Raw genomic sequence first — 16182 nt, 5'->3', positions numbered from 1 at the left:
AAAGAAAAAGAAAAAAAGCCAGAAATGCAGCTGTATGTTCCAGAGCTCTTTCCCCTCCCTCCTCCCTCCCTTCCTCTCATTCTCTCTCTCTCTGGAATGCACAGATTACTAAACGAGGTTCCCAGAGCACTTGTGATGGTCAGAAAGAGAGATCCTGCTGTAGAGGTCAGACAAAAGTTTGCAGCAGTGCCTGGCATGAACTAAATGCTTCCTGAACACTTGGCTATGAATGTTGTAAGATAAATCAGATACAAATCCAGTTGCAAGAAACCAGAGAAGCCACATTTTGAAAGATCAAATTAGGAGTGTTTATTAGAAGGCTAGATAGACTCCTACTATGGCCAGACACTTGGATGGCATGGCCTAACCCGCCCCCAATCATGGCCTTGAAAGCTGAGTGAACAGCCACCAGTATCTTGGTTAGGTGCCAGAATGGCTGTGAAAACATGTGACTTACCTAGACCTAGTCTTTCCCTTACTTCACTAAACACACAAGAGCCACTTGTCCCACTGGGCACCGTTCCTCTGTATAAAGCTGGCTTTCACATTCTGGATCGCACTTATCGTACTCAGCCTGCAAGATCGCCTCGTGCTGGCTCCCTATTCCTGAGCCTTCTTTGCAACCCTCCACACAAGGAGAAATCAGACTTGTCTCTCCTGCCCTTCCCGCTCCCACTTGGTGCCCCACCTTTCCCTGTTTCCAAAATGTCTGTCTTCTCAGGCAGTCTAAAAACAGACCTGTTTTCCTGCTAAATCCCCCCACGACACCCTTCTTCCTTGGGGTGAAGTGTCACATGCTGTATCCATTAGGATCCAGCCCCTATCTCCTCTCTCCCTTCTCTTCCTGTTTCCTTTCCTTGCTGTATGTTTGGGCCACTCTAGCCTCTTGGCCATTCCCTGGCTAAGGCTGCCATGTGGAGGCTTTGTACCCGTGGAGGCTCCACACCCACTGAGCCATAGCCCTACCTTTCCTGCTTGGGCTGTATTTGTTGAGAAGGGGCTAGATCCAAGGCTGACCATCCTCAGGCCAGATTGCAGATACCTGTTCAGAGCTGGTCCTTCAATGTTCAGGCTATTTGGGGCCCAGCATTTCATGCTGTCCCATCCATCCCTCAATGATGTGAGGTGTGACCTTCATAAGACCCCTCATTCCTTATGTGTCAGGACCCAGGCTTCATCTTTAGAACCCTGGTACCCAGCTTATGGCTTGGTACAGAGACTGAGGAATGAATGAATGAGTGAAGCACTAAATGAACCAGCACTCATTAGTCCCTCCAAGTCACAAAAAATTGATATATAAAACCAAATTTATTGGCTGCATAGCTGATATAGCTGTATTTTTCAACAGGAGTTTTCTATTGGGTAGATTCCATGTTTCTCAGAACAAAGGTGGGACTTCTCAAGCTTCCTCTTTAATATCCCACAGAACCTCTTTCCAATCACCATGGGGTCACACTGGTAGTAGCTAGGAGGACCTTGGGGTTGGGGTGTTGCCATAGGCTGTGTTTGAGACCCAGTACCAGCACCTGATTTTGCCAGAGCTCCTGGGCAAGTCAGTTTCCTTCTCTGTCTAATGGGAATATCTATCTTGGGTCCATCGTCAAAATAAAATCTTTAAAAAAAACTGTGGCCTGTCCAGCTGATGGCTAGACATAGGGAAAAGGGGGTGTTGTGGGTAGGGATGGACAGAGGGGGAAAGAGTTCCCTCAAACCAGGATAGTGCTCACCCTGTCTCCTGTGCAAATGCATTTGATCAGTCCACCTGGCCTACTGGGTAACTTGATAGAGAAACATTCAAAGGCTGCTCCAAGCCCCAAAGCATCTACCTTAGCTACCACAGGGACAGGAAATATGTATGACACCTTAAGTGACATCTGTGGAACTGAACTCCTCATTTTGGCACTTAAGGCCACACCTATCTTTTGTCAAGGGTTGACAAGATATGGTCCAGGAGTCTGTCTTGGAAGAATTTGTTTCCTCTGTAAGGACCCAGAGATAGATCTGTAATCACAGAGTACTTCTCCCTATTTTTCGTTAGGAGCTGCCCAACATGGCAGTGAGCACCCTGGTGTCAGAGGCATCCAATCAGAGACTGAGCAACTTGGAAATAAGAGAAGAAATTCCTAACCTGAAGGTCTTGATGTGTGTGTGTGTGTGTGTGTGTGTGTGTGTGTGTGTGTGTATGTGTTTAAAGGTTCCTTCCTGCCTTCATGGTCTAGAACTTGATGCTTGTGAGAAGGGTTATCAGTGCCATTCCAACCAGCCTGGCACACCTGCCCTACTTAAGCCCAGGACAGGAGAATTCATCGGACCAGTCTGAGCAGTGTTGCACATGGTCCCGGCACAAGGTCTTTGGGATGCAGCTGCAGTACTTGAAGACGGTCGAAGAGCAACGCCACCACCCAGGGCCACAGAGTGGGCACGAAGTCACTAGGGAGAAAAGAGGCAGCATGGGAGCAGTTGCTTGTCCTGGATGGTTCCATACACCAGGGTACTCCTTGAACTGTGAAACCTACCTCAGCTCTCCACCTACCCAATTAGGTGTGATTTGACTGAGTTCAAATGGCAGCGGACACAACTAAGGCTCTGCCTCCATCACCCTTTCTAAGCTCTGGTTTCTCATGGTTCAAGGTTGTTAAGGGAAGACAGATAGGCAATGCTTAGATACTAATGAGTGCATATTGTTTTCCGCATCACCCAGCTCTTCCACCTGCCTCACCCTGATTCCAGCCATGCCCACCTCTAAGACTCCTTAGGGGTGCTTCAGCTCTGTCCCTTACCCTGGTCCTGGTTCCCAGTATTCCAACACTCACTCCCCTCTTCAAGAATGAACCTCTAGGAGGTGCCATCAGAGGGCTGCTGGGTACCCCACTGAGAGGTGTTCAAGGAAATACACACACACACACACACACACACACACACACACACACACACACACACACACGTACACCCAGGAGTCAAAGAGGGCATGGAGGAACCTCAGAGGATCTCTGGACAGCCTCTTCCCCCTGGCCACTATCTGGCCACTTCCGTGGCCCAGCCTGTGCCTAGACCTCCACCTGGGCTCAGCTCATCCGAACAGTCCCCACAGTTGTTGACTCCGTCACACTTTTGGTCTGAGTAGATCCAGTAGGCCGGGTCTCCGCAGTGAGCCACGAGGAAGCTGGGGAGGCTCTGGGGCACATGTCCTGCAAGGGGACAGATGAGTCAGGATGAAGGCCACATCTGGCCACAGCTACCTCTGGATGGGTCCTGGTACCTGATTGCTCTCCATCCACTCCAGAAAGGGCACCAGGACCTTTCCTGTGGAGGAGGTCAGCCCAAGGGAGAGGAGCCTGCTGTCCTATACCAGCAAGTGGCCACCCAGAAGCCACTGTCTCGTCCTCATTCTCAGTCCCTACCCAGTTCTGTGTGTTCCTACCCCACATCAGTGTTTGTACTTCCCTCTAGAGATCTCCTTGAACTATGTCACCTCTAAAAATGCCCCCCGCCGTTGGGGTGTGTGTAGCAAGGAGAGATGAGACATTGTAGAGTTGGGCTTTGGATCACGATGCAGATTTTATGTCAGGCAGCCATGAGCCAGGGCTGCCCAGATTCATGAAAACACAGCCACATTGCCACAGATACAAAACTCGGACTGAGAAAGGAACCAGCCTTCATTCTCTGGTCTGACCAGGTTCCACTAGAGACATTATGGTTACTGCAGGGGTGTGTGCAGGGAAAGGGATGAAAACAGATGGCATATGTTCTGTAGAATACTGAGGGGCCAAGAATTGGATCATGGGAGGTGGATACTATGGGATACATTGGATATTATGGGAATTCAAGACATGGCCTGGAGAAGGGGACAGACTTGGGACAAGACAGCATGCTCTACCATCTGGGAGAGAGGCTAACAGGATCTGTGGGATCAGGGGTAGAGCTCCAGCCAATGTGAGATGCAGCCAATCTAAGATGGTTCTGTCGTCATCTCAATTGAGCTGTAGCCAATCTGAGATGGCTCTGTAGTCATCTCTAAGTTTAGAATAAGGAAACCTTCCTGAGGAAAGTCTACCCCAGAGCTAGAAGCAGCTACCGCAGGGAGTAAGCTCCTCATTCCAAACGCCTGCAAGCAGTGGCTCCGTGACCTCAGGATCTTGCTACAGAGGAGACTGAGTAGGAATTGGGGTGTAAACTAAATGACTTCTCAGAGTCTTCTTCCCTCACCACCTCCATGTGGGGGATTAAACCCAGTGCCTGAGGGTGCTAGGCCAATACTCTACAGCCCTTGGTTTCTGGAGACAGTGCTTCACTATGTAGCTCAAGCTGGTCTCAAACTTAATGTGTAGTCTAGGATGGCCTCCAACTAACAATCCTCCACTCTCTTCCACTCAAGCACTGGGATTACAGGTATGAACCAACCCTCCTAGCTCAGTAGTTCTTTCCAACTCACCTACCTCTCTCCCAACTGTGTGTCAGGCACTGATTCACTTAGTACTTATTTCACATTGTCACAGTACCTTCTCCTAAGAACCATCTTGTCTATTTGGGTGTAGGGCTAGATCTTTCCATCCATCCATCCATCCATCCATCCATCCATCCAGCCGGCCAGCCAGCAAGTCATTCAGAATAACCCTTATATACTAAGGCATCATGATCAAGCAGATCAGAGCTATATCCCAGAGGAGTTTACAGACTGTTGGGAGTGGCAGATGTGATGACAGTGTGATCAGGACTGGGACACAGGGAGACACAAGGGGTGTGGGAGCCCAAAGGAGAGTCTTATGTTCTTATAGGAGTTGGAGAGGGCTTAAGGATGAACACTGATGCTTAGGGGTGGAGATGCACAGTGAAGCACCCCTTAACATGCCTGTGTGGGGATGGGGGGATGGGCATCAGAAGTGTGGGGATGTGGCAGGCCTGGCATGCTCTGGATGGCAGGGCATCAGAAGCGCTTCAGTGAGAACAGAAGTGGAGTCGCCCCTGGGAGGTCCACACAGAGCACAATTGCAAGTGAGCAGATACTTACGGCACAAGGTCTCATCTTCATCCTCGCCATTCGGGCAGGTGCGGATGCCATCACACACCCCATGGGCAGGGATGCAGCTCTTCCTGTCATGGCACAAGAAGCCTGTCCTGTTGGTTGGCATCACACAGGCTTGGGCTGCTACATGGGTAGAGGAAGCACCTGAAGATCAAAGGACAACACCTGGACAGGTTCCCCCACCTGAAGCCTGCCTTGAACTGGGGCAGAAGGGAAGGCTGTGGGCTCAATGGCAGACCTTCTCATTTGCAGCTATAGGATCCTGGAGAGGTGATATAACCACTCTGGGCCTTAGGTTCTTTGTCTGCAACACAGAGATTGTAGTATACCCTACAGGGATGGGGACTGCTGAGAAAGAGGGGTTCAGTGGGAGCTTCCCATGGACAGGTGGTGAAGCAAAGCAAGAAGCTGAAGGCAATACTCTAGGCCATGATGTGGCTTGAAGTGGACCTTTGGACACAGGCAAGTTGTTGGAGCAACGAGTCTGGGTCATCTCAGAGAGGGGGTGTCATAATCCTGTACATCTGGGCACTTTTTTTTTTGTCATTCCTGGGGCTTGAACTCAGAGCCTGGGCTCTGTTCCTGAGATCTTTTGCTCCTGAGTCACAGCACCACTTCTGGTTTCCCGGGGGAGAGGGGTCATTGGAGATAAGAATCTCATGTACTTTCCTGTTTGGGGTGGCTTTGAACCAAGATCCTCAGATCTCAACCTCCTGCACAGCTAGGATTACAGGAGTGGGCCACCAGCACCCAGCTGGGCACATCTACATTCTCATCCTACCATTCCCTCCAAACTCCTCTGCTAGGGATGGGGGGGAGTCATTATCAGTTCGCCACTGGGAGTGGGGAAACACCGCCCCTAGGGCTGCCTCAAAGAATGAGAGGGAAATTGGCAGATGAACCAGTCTGGGGCTCAGGACAGTTACTCTGGGAGGCCACAGAGGTGACATCAGAGCAGGTTTCTCTCAATAGTTCATGTCACAGATGCACAAAGGCCTTTAAGGCATTTGTCTAGGGTGTAGGCAGAAATCTGTGTGTCTGTCTACACTCAACATAAGGAATCACCCAAGTCTCTTTATGGAGCCAGGCAGAATGTGGGCTCCCTGTCTTTTTGGGCCTCCATTCTCCTCAGCAGGTCTGACTGATCCTCTCTTGCCCACTCTGACCTGGTGTGCGAGATGGGAGTCCAAGGATGGCGACCAAGGTGAGAAGGGCTGCAAGTGTTGCTAGCAGAAGCAGCAGAAAGGTGGAGAGGCAGGTCCCACGGCGAGAGTAGCAGAGGAAGCTGCTGCCTGAAGACAGGAGGAAACACAAATGGGGTAAAGGAATGGCTAGACTGGTCCAGGATTTCCTGTCCTGCTATCTGTGTACAGCCTATCTGTCATCAGGGACCGCCTTGGAAAGGGCTGCAAGGTCTTTTGCATATGCTAGGCACTGGGGGCTCACATCAGTAATTGAAGCTACTCAGGAAGCTGAGATATGAGATCCCTACTTCAAAGCTGGCCCTGACAAGAAAATCTGAGAGGCTCAAGTCTCCAATTAATCACTCAAGATCTAGAAGTGGGGCCGTGGCTCAAGTGGTAGAGCATCATCATTGAGTGAAAAGCTAAGTGCCCTGAGTTCAAGGCCCAGGCCAGGACTGGCACATGAGAGAGAGAGAGAAAGAGAGACAGACAGCAGACAGACAGACAGAGACGAAGAGACAGAGACAGAGAGACTAGAAAGGCCACAGCACAGCTCTGGAGCTCTGATGTATTTCCACAGGCAGAGGAGGGAATGAGAGGAGAATGGGCAGGCATTCCCCCTCCTCCACTGTGAAGAGGGTGTTGTGTGGGGAGAGGAGACACTGTGGCATGATAGGCAACAGGAGGCTCAGTGTAAACCTGAAACCAGGAATCCTTCTAGTCCTCGTTGTCAGCAAACACAGGTAACCAGGCTGGGACAGGCGTGCTGGTCAGCCAAGTGGCTGCTCTTCAAATATTTGTGCAGCACAGGCCAGGCACCAAATGGGGTCACTTGAGGGAGCAGGTGCAGAGCGAAGGTTGTCACCCAGGTGACATGCCTTAGGTGTAGTTCCCTCCCCGGCAGAAGGAGAAAAGAGGGAGTTCTTGGTTCTACCACCCCACCTTCCATTGGCCAGGACTTGGAAATCAATTCCCACCACTGTGGAGCTAAGAAGGCACTGGGCCTTTGCCAGAAGGGCCTCAGCTGGAATGTCCATGCAGCCTTTCCCACTTCTCAGTCTTGATCATGTCTGCCCATTCCCTCAGTGCTGGCCCAAGGATTGACAGATCTGTTGTGCCAGGCACATCATTGGATGGGGTTCTTCTTATAGCTGTCATTGTCCAGTCCCTATCAGGTCTGCTTTCTCAACCACCAAATGTGGGCCAACATAGGGTGAATAGATGTTCTTTCCCTCCTCCCTCCCTCTCATCCCACTTTCTTCATTCCATGAAGGTGAAGAAACTAATCAGAGTTGCACTGGGAGCCAGTAACACTCGTACATACTAAGTGTGTGATCTACTTTATCCCTCTGAAGGTAAAGAGAATTGCCCAGGTCATTCTCTGAGTCAGGAATTTAGTACCAAGGTTCCTGTTTTCCAGGTTATAGGTGTGAACTGTATACAGTGCAGTACCTGGTTCGGTACAACAGCCTGCAGTAGGAACTCAATAAATGTTGATGCATGGAGAGAATAAGCAATCCTATTAAGCAAGTGACATCAGCCTAGCAGGAAGCTAAAACCATTAACCATTAACAGAGAAGAGGGAAGCAAGAGGGACAGGGAAGGAGCCCTGAACCCTCTCAGTGCATTTGCAGCTAACTCTAGGCTTCAAGGAAGCACCCATTGGACACACAGCATCTAGTTCAGCCCTCCATTCTTACCTTCTCCTCCAGGGCTGGCTTTCCTTCTGGCAGCAGCACTGTCCTCAACGTCTCCCTGCCCAAGACAGCAGAGCCAGAGTGGGCTTAAGAGAGGTCAGGCCAAGCCAGGGGATGGAGATAGGGTTCAGGCTATGGACTCTAGGGTCTTCACAATGAGTCAAAGAACATTGAGTCTACTTGTGCCTCATGTCCCTGTGTGCTTTTAAGCACTCCAAATTCATTTTTCCTGCTTCACATTTCTACACTTTGCCTGGGCAGTGAGTGGCCTCTGCATTGTGCCCTTTCTACTTGGCGTAACATGGTCTGTCAGGCCAGCCTAGGCAGTTCCTCCTCATTCTCCTGGTTGCCTCTATCCTCCCACATCCCAGGGTGCAGGTGGGACTGAATGCAAGTTTGTCTCTCCAGGACAGCTCCTACCTGAGGGAAGATCTTGTTCATGGCTCCTGCCCCCATCTCCAAGATCTAATGTGCACAGAACTTAAGGCAGGCTTCCTACCTGTCACCAGGGACAACCTGGGGGAGGGAGGGAGGGACAAAAGGAGGCTTCACTCCAGGCCACACCTTCTCCCTCCAGCAGTCTCCTTCTGAGCTACCTTCTTGGAATGAAGAGGGCAGGAGCACACTGCTCAGGGCCAGGCCTTCTCCAATGAGAAAAGTAGCACCCTGGCATACCCTGGGAGTCCTCACCCCCACCGCACAGAGGAAGAGTCAAACATTGGATGGGTGAGGACCTACATATGTTTCCTCCTTCACATCAATGCTGAAGCCACAGGACCTAAAAGCTCCACCAGCAGGGCTGCAGATACAAGTACCCAGTCACGTTTCCATGGCCAGAAATCAGGCTCATTTTCGTATCCATATCCTTCTGTTTAATTACATAATCTAGATTGAAAGACGCTATTTCAGTAAAGCTAAAGCAAATACAATCTTGAATTTGTCTTTAAGAATATGGCAAAGCCAGGCGCTGGTGGCTCACACCTGTAATTCAAGCCACTCAGGAGGCTGAGATCTGAGGAATGTGGTTCAAAGTCAGCCCGGGCATGAAAGTCCATGAGACTCTTATCTCTAATTAACCACCAGAAAACTGGAAATGGCACTGTAGAGCAATAGCCTTGAATTGAAGGGCTCAGGGACAACATCCAGGCTAAGTTCAAACCCCATGACCAACCAACAAAAAAGAAAAAAAAAAAAAAAGGAACATGGCAAAGCACATTTTGTTTTTTCCTTAAGATGATGCCTGAGGCTTTTTTCTATGTATGTGGTACCGAGGAATCGAACCCGGGTCTTCATGCATGCTAGGCAAGCACTTTAACCACTAGGCCAAACTCCTGGCCCCTTATCCCAACTCTTGTACCCACTCAGAGGGTGCCATTTTTTCCCCTGGCAGCCTACTGTACTGCAGAAGAGACCATGGAACTAGAAGTGGAAGGGCTGAATTCAAGAGCCTGCACCCAAAGAACAGGTGAACACCTCTAGAAGTGAGTTCAGAGGCTCCAGGAAGGCAATCCCCTAAAAACTGTTCTGATGTTCACAGCCTTTTTATCCTGTGATCAACTGCTTCTTTTGCGTTGGGAAATGCAAAACCAAGAGCAGCCTGCAGGGGGCAGCAAGTGATGATGAGAAGAGCTAAGACCTAGTCTAGGCTTGGAGAACAGAGTCCTCATTAGAGCCCTGCTTGGCTCTGGCTTGAAGAAGTCACTCCCATTTACATCCATAAAATAAGGGGGTAGACTAGCAAAAGAATTGTTTTCCTCTAGAGTTCCTCAGAATCAGACCTTAAGAAAAGAATGGAAGGCAAGTAAATCTGGATGTGGTGGTATACACTTGTAAACCCAGCTACTCCTGTTAAAAGAATCATAGTCCAAGGTTAGCCAGAGCATAAATGGAGAACTGATACGAAAAATGAACATCAGCGAAAAAAAGGCAGGGGGTGTGGAACATGGTTCAAGTGGTAGAATGCCTGTCTAGCAAGGACAGGTACCTAAATTCAACCCTAATATCTCCTACGCAGGTATGCACTGAAAACTGAGGTGAAAGCTCTGGCTGAGAACTGCTGTTGGGCATTCTTCCCTAGCACCACCCACTGTCCTTTTGTAGGCACAGAGGCCCAGGATGACAGGTGCCAAGTTGGGCTGCTGGAACCTAGAATGAAAAAGGCTGAGGAGTTGAACATATTCAAAAGATACTCATTTTCTTTTATGCCAGCTGGAATCAACTGGTAGAGGTTGTATGAAATATGGATTCAAAAACAAAGCTAAAAGGGGAAGATACATGTATGAAAAGCAATTCAGCAGGGAACAAATCCACACAACCAATGTATTTTTAAAATTGTTATAAAGGTGATATACTGAAGTGCTACAGCTATGTAAGAGGTAGAGTATATTTCTTGCTGGGTGCGGTGGCTCAGACCTGTAATTCTAGCTACTCAGGAAGCTGAGATCTAAGGATCAAGGTTCAAAGCCAGCCCAGGCACAAAAGGACCTGAGATTCATTTTTAATTAACCTCTAGAAAATAGGAAGTGGGGCTTGGCGCAAGGGTAGGGTGGTAGCACCCAGACAGAGTTCAAGCCCCATAAACCACTAGAAAAAAAAAGGGGGGCATAATTTTTTTTTTTTTGCCAGTCCTGGCTTGAACTCAGGGCCTGAGCACTTTCCTTGGGCTTTCTCAAGCCTAGTGCTCTACCACTAGATTCACAGCACCATTTCCGGCTTTTTCTGAGTATGTGATTACAAAGGAATTGAACCTGGTTTTTGTGCATGTTAGGCAAGCATTCTACCACTAGGCCAAACTCTCAGCCCAAGAGTATGTTTCTTTTCAGACAATGCCACCCTTTCCTCAGCTGTTTTTCCCACCCACAAGTTGTTCATTTTCAACATAGCGTCTAGTGAGGACTACTGCTACATTTATTTATCCTTTGTCTCTCCATTTCTGTGCCTCCCAAAGACATAAACAAGATAAAAGAAAAAGATAAAAACAAGAAAACCCCCACCCCTTCATTTCCAAGAGTTCAATAAATACTATTTTGTACAATCAGATTCACATAGAGCATTGTGCCTTTGTATTCCTCTCCTAAGTGTATCCTCCTCTGGTCTCACTGTGTATGAATGCTTAGAGACCTGCATTTTATCATGTCCCAAATGTTTGTTTTCATGCCTGTCCTGGGGCTTGAACCAAGGCACTGTCCCTGAGCTCTTTTGCTCAAGGCTATCACTCTACCACTTGAACCACAGCTCCACTTCTACTGAGTAGCTAGAATTACAGGTGTGAGCCACTGGTTTCACTACATAGCCCAGGTTATCTAGTGCTCAAGCACCAAGTGCTGGGATGACAGGCATGTGTCATTATGCCAGCTCCCACATTGGCCATTTCTTTAGTGAGTGTGATTTTTTCCTTATTGATTTATTCATTTCTTTTTGTTCTGTTCAATATACCACAGGTGTGTTGGGGCTCTACCATACATGTTCATGGCCTCACATAAAAATGGCATGGCTACTTGGGACATACAATGTGGCCTCTGCCCACAGCTAGGGTGCAGAGGCAGTGGTGGGTGCAGTCTCCTCCCTGGTGGTCCAGACATAGTTGTCTTCCTTCTGGTAGCTGCAGGTGAGCCACTCTTTGCAGAGGGAGTGAGCAGGGGAGGGGAGAGGGATATGCCTTGCCTTACCTCAGGGGTTGCAGCTGTCCCAACATCTTCCTTGGCGTGGTCTCACAGAATAGCTCATTCATGGCTGTGTAACCCTTGTTGAACACAGGCTCAGTCATGGACTGGGAAATACTTTCTCAAGCTCTTCACAGTTGTCCTTGGCCTCAAGATAGGCCCACAGATGCCGACCTATTTATTCCTGTGTCAACAAGGATGCCATTGTTGATTGCCCTTGCTGATATATTAGAGGCCAGCACAGCATCAGATGACCTTGAAGCTGAAAACAACCCCAGTCAGGACCTCTATACTCACTGCCCATAGTAACTATGTCATTCTGTATCTAGCTATGAATTTCTTTAGGCTGGATTTGAATAATTCATTGTGGTTATAAATCTCTGTGTATGACTTGTCATCTGTGCTGGCTCCCTCTACTTTTCTTTTTTGCCAGTCTGGAATTTAAGCTCTGGGCCTGAGCACTGTCCTTGGGCTTTCTCAAGGCTAGTGTTCTACCACTTGAGCCACAGCACCATTTCTGACATTTTTCTATGTGGTACCAAGGAATCAAACCCAGGTCTTTGTGCATGCTAAGAAGGCACCCTACCACTAGGCCAAATTCCCAGCCCCAACTCCCTCTACTTTTCTAAAACCTATCTTTCTTGTACAGGTCAGATAAAAATTTCATTCTACAAAATATTCTGATTCTCCCTTCTCTCCCTAGGTTTTTATCTTTCCCTATGTTTCTTAGGCTCAACCAAGCTGTAGCCAGGAGATATTCACTGAATATGTCAACCAGACAGGCTCCTCATCTTAAGTCCCAAAGACCCAGATTTTCATCCTGATCGCCAAGTTAATATCTATCCAAGGTGGCTGGTCAGTCTTTCTAAGCCTCAGTTTACTTATCTCAGATCTATAATGGGGATGGAGTGAGTATATCCTTTGAAGATAGGATGTTTTCTCTGGATGCTTTGCTTTCTTTCTAGTTCCTGAGATTCTCAGTTTGGAGCCCAGCAATGCTAGGTAGGCACTACAGTTAGCTGAACTGTTAAGGGGGCCGAAAGGCCATCCAGATTGTCTACAGGGGAGGCCCAGCCTGTGTCTCAGCCAGTATCACTCTTCCCTGTAGCCTTTCACAACTGAGAATTTCAGCAGTCTCCCCTCTCTAAGGCTACTTCCTCAATTGTGAAGTAGAGATGACAGCCCCATCCTGTGACATGTGAGACTGTTATAAAGGACTTTGAAGACACCATGGATAAATCCATAAACAACCTATTGTGAATTATCTTTTACAAGAGTGCATTATACTACATTTTATTAAAGTTCAATACTTAAGCATTATGAAATTAGCAGATTTTGGAGTACTGTAACAATGGCAAGATATACACCTAAGGCGCATTACCCGGAGCTTATGTTGAAGACTTTCTTTTCCAACTCACTGTTGGTTTCTCTACCTACCTAAGCTATCAATTATTGCTGTTCTAATACCTTCAAAATAATTCAATTATAAAAAACCACACAAGAAGCAATGGAATAAGCAACAAATAACTGAGCCAGCAAATGAAAATAATTTGCTCTTTAGATGATGAAGTAAAACAGAACAGGGTTTTGGTGAATTTGAATGGGGAAAAAAAATCTTAATTCTTAGCAGCTTTTAGCTGAAATATACCCTTTAACAATCCAGTGTCATTAGCAGTGCCTGTGACAAAATTACCAATAGAAACTGCAGAGGTATTTCATTGTATGTATTTCAAAATAGTACTTTGAAATCACAGATTTTTTTTTTTTTGGTCAGTCCTGGGGCTTGAGCTCGGGGCTTGAGCTCAGGGCCCGAGCACTGTCCTTGAACTTTCTCAAGGCTAGAGCTCTACCTCTTGAGCGTCAGTACCACTTCCGGCTTTTTTCTATGTATGTGGTACCAAAGAATTGAACCTGGGTCTTTGTGCATGGTAGGCAAGCACTCTACCACTAAGCCAAACTCCTGGCCCTGAAATCACAGAATTTTTAGAACTACCACTAAATCTTATTTTGTGTTAATAAGGTGCATACATTATGGTATTAATTTTGGGAAACATTACAGCCAGTCACATTTAGTTTTCATGCATTAGAAAGCATTATTTTGAGAAGGAATCCACAGACCACCTGATTGCCAGAAAGGTCTGCATCAAAAGAAAAGGTTTAGAATCTCTGCTCTAAATAAGTAAGTCATGAATATCCCAGGAAGACAGTGCTTAAAAGTGAAATATTTTGCCAGGTGTGGTGGCTCATACCTGTAATCCTAGCTACTCAGTAGGCTGAGGTCTGAGGATCTTGGTTCAAAGCCAGCCCAGGCACTAAAGACCACAAAACTCTTACCTTCAATTAACTACTAGAAAACCAGAAGTGGGGCTGTGGCTCAAGGTGTGGGCCAGTAGCCTCGAGCTGAAGAGCTCAGGGACAGTGCCAGGCCTAAAGTTCAAGTCCCATGACTGACAAAAAAAAGGGTGAAATATTTGACTTTAAACAAACTTTAGAAAAGGTGCTTCAGAATTTCATTACTACAATTAACCAGTAAATCCATACTGTCTAATCTAGTTTCCCACAGACTACATTCCCCTCTCAGTCTTTATTGTTGTCCATGTACCCATCTGGGAATCTCGTTGAGAACAAGTTGTCAAGGACAGATTATGATAGTAACTTCAGCTGACCATACAAACACAACATGGCATGCTTAGCAACTGGAAACCCAGAAGAGAAGGGGAGCGGCTGAAGAGCATGCTGAGCATGTACAGACTGGCTAGCCATCAGAGGGCAAGTGGACTTAGCATTACAGTTTAAGGCTTAGCACATCAGGAAGCATCTATCTAGGAAGTGCTGGTAATGGTGGGTCAGCTTTTGGTTTGGCAGCACTCTGTCTAGGACGCAGCTGAGACATCTTGGGCCTATCCTCCAAACAGTGAGGAAGAGAGCCTTTAGATAAGAACAACAGAGTGAAAAAAAGTAGGGCAGTTGGTATTAAAAGAACAGGGCTAAAATGTTGGCTTCAGGACTACTTTGTCTCAATTTACTTTCCACGTGGTAAGCTCAATTGCTCCAAAACACTGTAACTCTGTTGCTTAACACCTTGTGGCTCCCCTCATGCTCAGGGTCAAGTCCAGGTTTATCCATGTTCCCTATTATTTGGCCTCTAGTTCATTAAGTTGGATCTGGGCATACTGAACAACTTGCAGTTCCCTGCCTGCACTGCCTAGGTCACTCCTTGTATTTTACTTGGCTTTCTCTTTCTTCCAGGTGGAAACCTGGCTGTCAGTTCTCTACAGAAATTAGGGGTCCTCCCCTGTATTCCATGCTGGTGATATTGCTAGAATATGAAGTGCTGCCCCCACCAAGACTTATGTAGTAAAGGCTTAGTCCTGAGCTTGTGGCACTGAAAGGTGGTTGGATCATAAGCTGAATGAGCTTTTTATTAGGTGGCCCCAATTGGAAAAAGTAGGACTCTAGCTATGCTCTGAGAAGTATTACTTGTGGCTTGAGAGAAGCAGCTGCCATGTTTTGCCTCACTTCAGGCCCAAATCAATGGAGACAGCCGCATATGGGTGGAACACCAAATCATAATGATCTTTTGTCCTTCAAGTTGATTTTCTAGAATATTTTGTGACAGCACCAAAAAGTAATTACACACCTGTCCCTAGTACTTAATACAAACATTTTCCTTGTTAGATTTCTCAGGGGCTTGTGGCTACTTGGCAGGTGCTCTACCATTTGAGCCAGGCCTCCAGCCCATTTGCTTTTTACTGTTGGTCATGGGGCTTGATCTCTGGGCCTGGGTGCTGTCCCCGAGCTCTTCCATTCAAGGCCACCCCCTCTACCCCTGGAGCCCCACTTCCAGTTTTCTAATGATTAACTGGAGATAAGGATCCCAGCTGGCTTTTAACAGCTATCCTCAGATCACAGCCTCCTTAGCAGCTAGGATCACACGCATGAGCCACCTTCCCGGCTTTTGTATTGCTTTTATAAGGGAAGCATTTCTTCTCAGTGAGCTGACTCCTAAGCTCATAGAATTCTGTGTACTTTTCTCAGATTAGCTTCACTGAATGTTTCAGTTAAATGTGTTCGATTAAGAAAGTGTCAGCACACACTAGGGCTGGGATGTGAAACAATGGGGCTTTTAAGGTAACCCAAAGTCGTTTTTTTGCCTGCTTGGCAATGATTACTTAGCAATTACTCCTGTTTCCCCATCTGGATGTGTTCACAACTTCCTCACCCTCCATTTTCCAAATTCAGACAAACTATTTTAAAAACTAAAAACCTATATTTTTGTGAAGAGTCTTACTTGCTTAGCTGTTAACTTTATTTTCTTTGGACTCAGGGAAAAATGATGAGCAGGCCATTGGGTGAGTGTGACTCACTAGTAGAACAGCACTACTGCAATTGCCAGTCATCTTCTGGGATTAAAACAAATGTTGATTTGCAAAGGTATTTAACATTTCGTGGTACAATGGTGGAACATGTTAAGATTCTAGTATATTGTTATCTGACTCCAATTTTTAAATCTGTATTCTTGGTGAAAGAATGGTTGTAAAAACTGAGCGCTGGTGGCTCACACCTTAATCCTAGCTACTCAGTAGGCTGAGATCTGAGGATCTCGATTCAAAGCC

General features: G+C 47.2%; 1 protein-coding gene across 1 annotated transcript; it reads right to left on the bottom strand.

Moving 5' to 3' along the window:
* Positions 1–2278: 2278 nt before the first annotated feature.
* Ldlrad1 (low density lipoprotein receptor class A domain containing 1) lies at positions 2279–8402 on the bottom strand. The gene is made up of 6 exons (XM_090334784.1): positions 8325–8402; positions 7889–7962; positions 6190–6323; positions 5009–5146; positions 3060–3188; positions 2279–2430 (listed from the first exon to the last, which is right to left on the bottom strand). The coding sequence occupies exons 1-6, from the start codon at positions 8358–8360 to the stop codon at positions 2279–2281; spliced, it is 663 nt and encodes a 220-aa protein (XP_090190910.1). The 5' UTR covers positions 8361–8402.
* Between the last annotated feature and the right edge of the window lie 7780 nt (positions 8403–16182).

The sequence above is a fragment of the Megascapheus bottae genome, chromosome 6, assembly GCF_031878675.1.
Source record: "Megascapheus bottae isolate mThoBot1 chromosome 6, mThoBot2.hap1, whole genome shotgun sequence".
Lineage (NCBI taxonomy): Eukaryota > Metazoa > Chordata > Mammalia > Rodentia > Geomyidae > Megascapheus > Megascapheus bottae.
The sequence above is the reverse complement of the archived record's forward strand: the minus strand, read 5'-3'. Positions and strand labels throughout refer to the sequence as shown.

What these genes read in the sequence shown, in the direction of transcription:
- Ldlrad1 (XM_090334784.1), bottom strand. Translation starts at nt 8,360, where the DNA reads ATGGGGGCAGGAGCCATGAACAAGATCTTCCCTCAG. An exon ending in TGAACAAGATCTTCCCTCAG is followed by an intron (nt 7,963 to 8,324) that starts GTAGGAGCTGTC and finishes TGTCTTGGGCAG; the next exon opens with GGAGACGTTGAGGACAGTGC. An exon ending in GGTAAGAATGGAGGGCTGAA is followed by an intron (nt 6,324 to 7,888) that starts CTAGATGCTGTG and finishes GTGTTTCCTCCT; the next exon opens with GTCTTCAGGCAGCAGCTTCC.